The sequence below is a fragment of the Mizuhopecten yessoensis genome, unplaced genomic scaffold (assembly GCF_002113885.1).
Source record: "Mizuhopecten yessoensis strain PY_sf001 unplaced genomic scaffold, ASM211388v2 hete_36087274, whole genome shotgun sequence".
Taxonomy (NCBI): Eukaryota; Metazoa; Mollusca; class Bivalvia; order Pectinida; family Pectinidae; genus Mizuhopecten; species Mizuhopecten yessoensis.
Genome location: NW_018483681.1, coordinates 1 through 2,484, shown reverse-complemented (window position 1 = coordinate 2,484; position 2,484 = coordinate 1). Strand labels below are relative to the sequence as shown.

The following is a 2,484-nucleotide window of genomic DNA, read 5'->3' as shown; positions in this document are numbered from 1 at the left end:
GATTGAATAATATTTATAACCACTCCAGATAAGTTGTAGATTGAACGTTGATTAATTGTAGAGTTCCATTGTTTATTAACACTCCAGATAGGTTGTGGATTGTAAGTTTTGAAAGTTTATAGCCACTTAGTAATTTTGGCAAAATCTGGATGAAAAGCACTACAAATGCTTTACATAAACTCGCTTAAAGTCATAAAGCCACTTTGTCATCACTTGCATTACCACGTGATACTAATCGCTGGAGTGCCAACTTCGCTCTCTTCGATGTATGACCACACTTCTCACCCAGTGACAGGCTTGTGGAACGACAGGTTATATGTTGTCTCTATGTTGCGGATGTTTAAGTTGTACAGCGCCATGCTAATCATTTCAAGGATAATCATCTAATCAGGAATCGGTTTAAATAAAACTTTGTCATCTCCTCTCTGTCTACCATCTCATCTAAAATGGAACGTATAACATTCAATTATAATTAAGCCAGTTTCTTGCACAGTGAGACAATATAATTTAATGAATACTAAGTAAGGCCTTCAGCGTATAATTAACGATTCACGGTTAATAATAGTTTGTAAAACGAAATCTGAATTGACCATCTGAAGTAGTCATAATACAACGTGCAGACATGGACTGCAAAGCAGTTTACCTTACATTTCCTTTAGTGCGTCTAGTTCCTGCACCAATAGTTTGCCATCTCTGCCCTCAGATTCAAGTTCCTGAATGGCGACGGTAACCCCTTTACCCTCATATTTTGACCCAACTTCCTGATGTCCTGTGACTTCGGTCGATTCAAAGAGACCAACCTCAAAGTTATTCTGCTGTGGAGGCAGTTGATCAAGGTCTACTTTGGGAGCAGGCACAGCAAGTGGTGCCTGGCCCTCCTCGATGTTTGGTAGGTCAGACATATGGGAATCTTTCCCTGGAACTCTCTCCTTTGTCTCTAACGGCACTTGTGAGACGGTGACAGGTACAAGACCAGGGAATAGCTCTTTGGACTGCTGCTCATTCACCATGTCCTCCTGAGGTTTAGGTTCAATGTCCGTTCCGTTCTTCACTGGTGTCGGTACAAGATCAGTTTCGTCCCTCACTGGTGTTGGTACAACGTCCACTCCGACCCTCACTGGTGTTGGGACAAAGTCATTTTCATGGGGCTCCTCAGGGTGAATGTCCAACATTTCCTTAGACTCTTCGGTCACCAACATTGGTCCCTTTGCTGGGGACAACTGCCTGGGTTCAGGGTGTCTGGTCTCAACAAGTGTTGCAATCTGTGCTGGAGAGACAAGTCTGGGCTCCACCTGGGAGACGAAAGGTGGTCTGTTGCGGATTCTCAGACTTGGCTCCAAGTTCTCCAGTGTTGCCATCAGATTAGACACAGACCCTGTCAATACATCAGAAAGAAACGGTACTGGGGAGTCTGAACGTATCATGCTGTAACATATACATACTTGTGTAGTGTTACATACAGTTTTAGAATATGAATAGTGTTGCATAGAGTACAGTGTTACATACGTTTACGCCTGTCTCCACACATGTTGCAGAAGGCAGCACAGTTACTGGCGGCCCATGCCTTGTAGGATGGGCTAGTACACATCCCTTCCTCGTACTCACTACAGCTCACCTTGTCTGTACAGTCTGCAAACATAACATCAAAACAGTAAAATATTGCCATGAGTGGAAATATCACCAGGTGAAAGGTCACCGAAGGAAAAGCCATCCGGAAAAATATAAAGTCACTACCAAAAAAAGCATTAACAAATATCCAACAAAGAAAAGCTTATTAAAAGAGGAAATGTTTATAGAGAAAATGTGAAGAAATAGTCAAAAGAACCAGTTGTATGAGTAATGATTACCAGAAAAAGGTAAAGAGAGTAAAAGACGGGGGAAATTCAAGAGAAAGAAGTTGATCATATATAGATGTGTTGTCACCTATTGCTAAACTGGAACTTCGGTGCTGATGGAGCGTTAAGACTATCACAATACCCTGCTTGACCTTATAAGCTCACCTAGCCTGAAAGCCAAGCAAGGACTTGTGTTGTGCTGCATTCTGTTGTCGTTTGTAAACCTTTCCTGTAGTAGACCTCTTCTCAATAACCATGGGATAATCACTTAAACCAACTTTAGAAGGAAGCACTTCAGACGTACATTCGTTGGAGCATTATTATTTGTTTACATATGAGTCGTTGAAGAATAGTGCACTCCGAGTGTAATAACACAGTAAAAGATCAGGGTCCAAAAGAGGTCAAATGAAAGGAGTCTGAAAAAGAACCCGCTAGTCCGATGGTTCGATGTTTTAAATGTTGCATTCTTAGTACATATTTTTTGAATAAAAACATACTGCAGGAGGTGTGATTATGAGGTCATTTAGTTGTTGTAGCTCTCCTTCTTCTTCTTGGAAGCAATGGGTTTAGAACAAATAAACATAGGAAATGATTTGGGATACATTTTAGGTCACCTGAGCTTTAGCTCGTGACCTATTGCTATCCGTCT

The 2,484-nt window shown here is 41.4% G+C and overlaps 1 protein-coding gene across 1 annotated transcript; it reads right to left on the bottom strand.

Annotated features, from left to right (window-relative positions):
• Positions 1-6: 6 nt before the first annotated feature.
• Positions 7-1,629, bottom strand: LOC110444295 (the record flags this gene model as incomplete). Its single annotated transcript, XM_021488685.1, has 3 exons — positions 7-441; positions 649-1,375; positions 1,507-1,629. Coding segments are annotated over 3 exons (854 nt in total), but the record flags the coding sequence as incomplete, so codon positions are not given.
• Between the last annotated feature and the right edge of the window lie 855 nt (positions 1,630-2,484).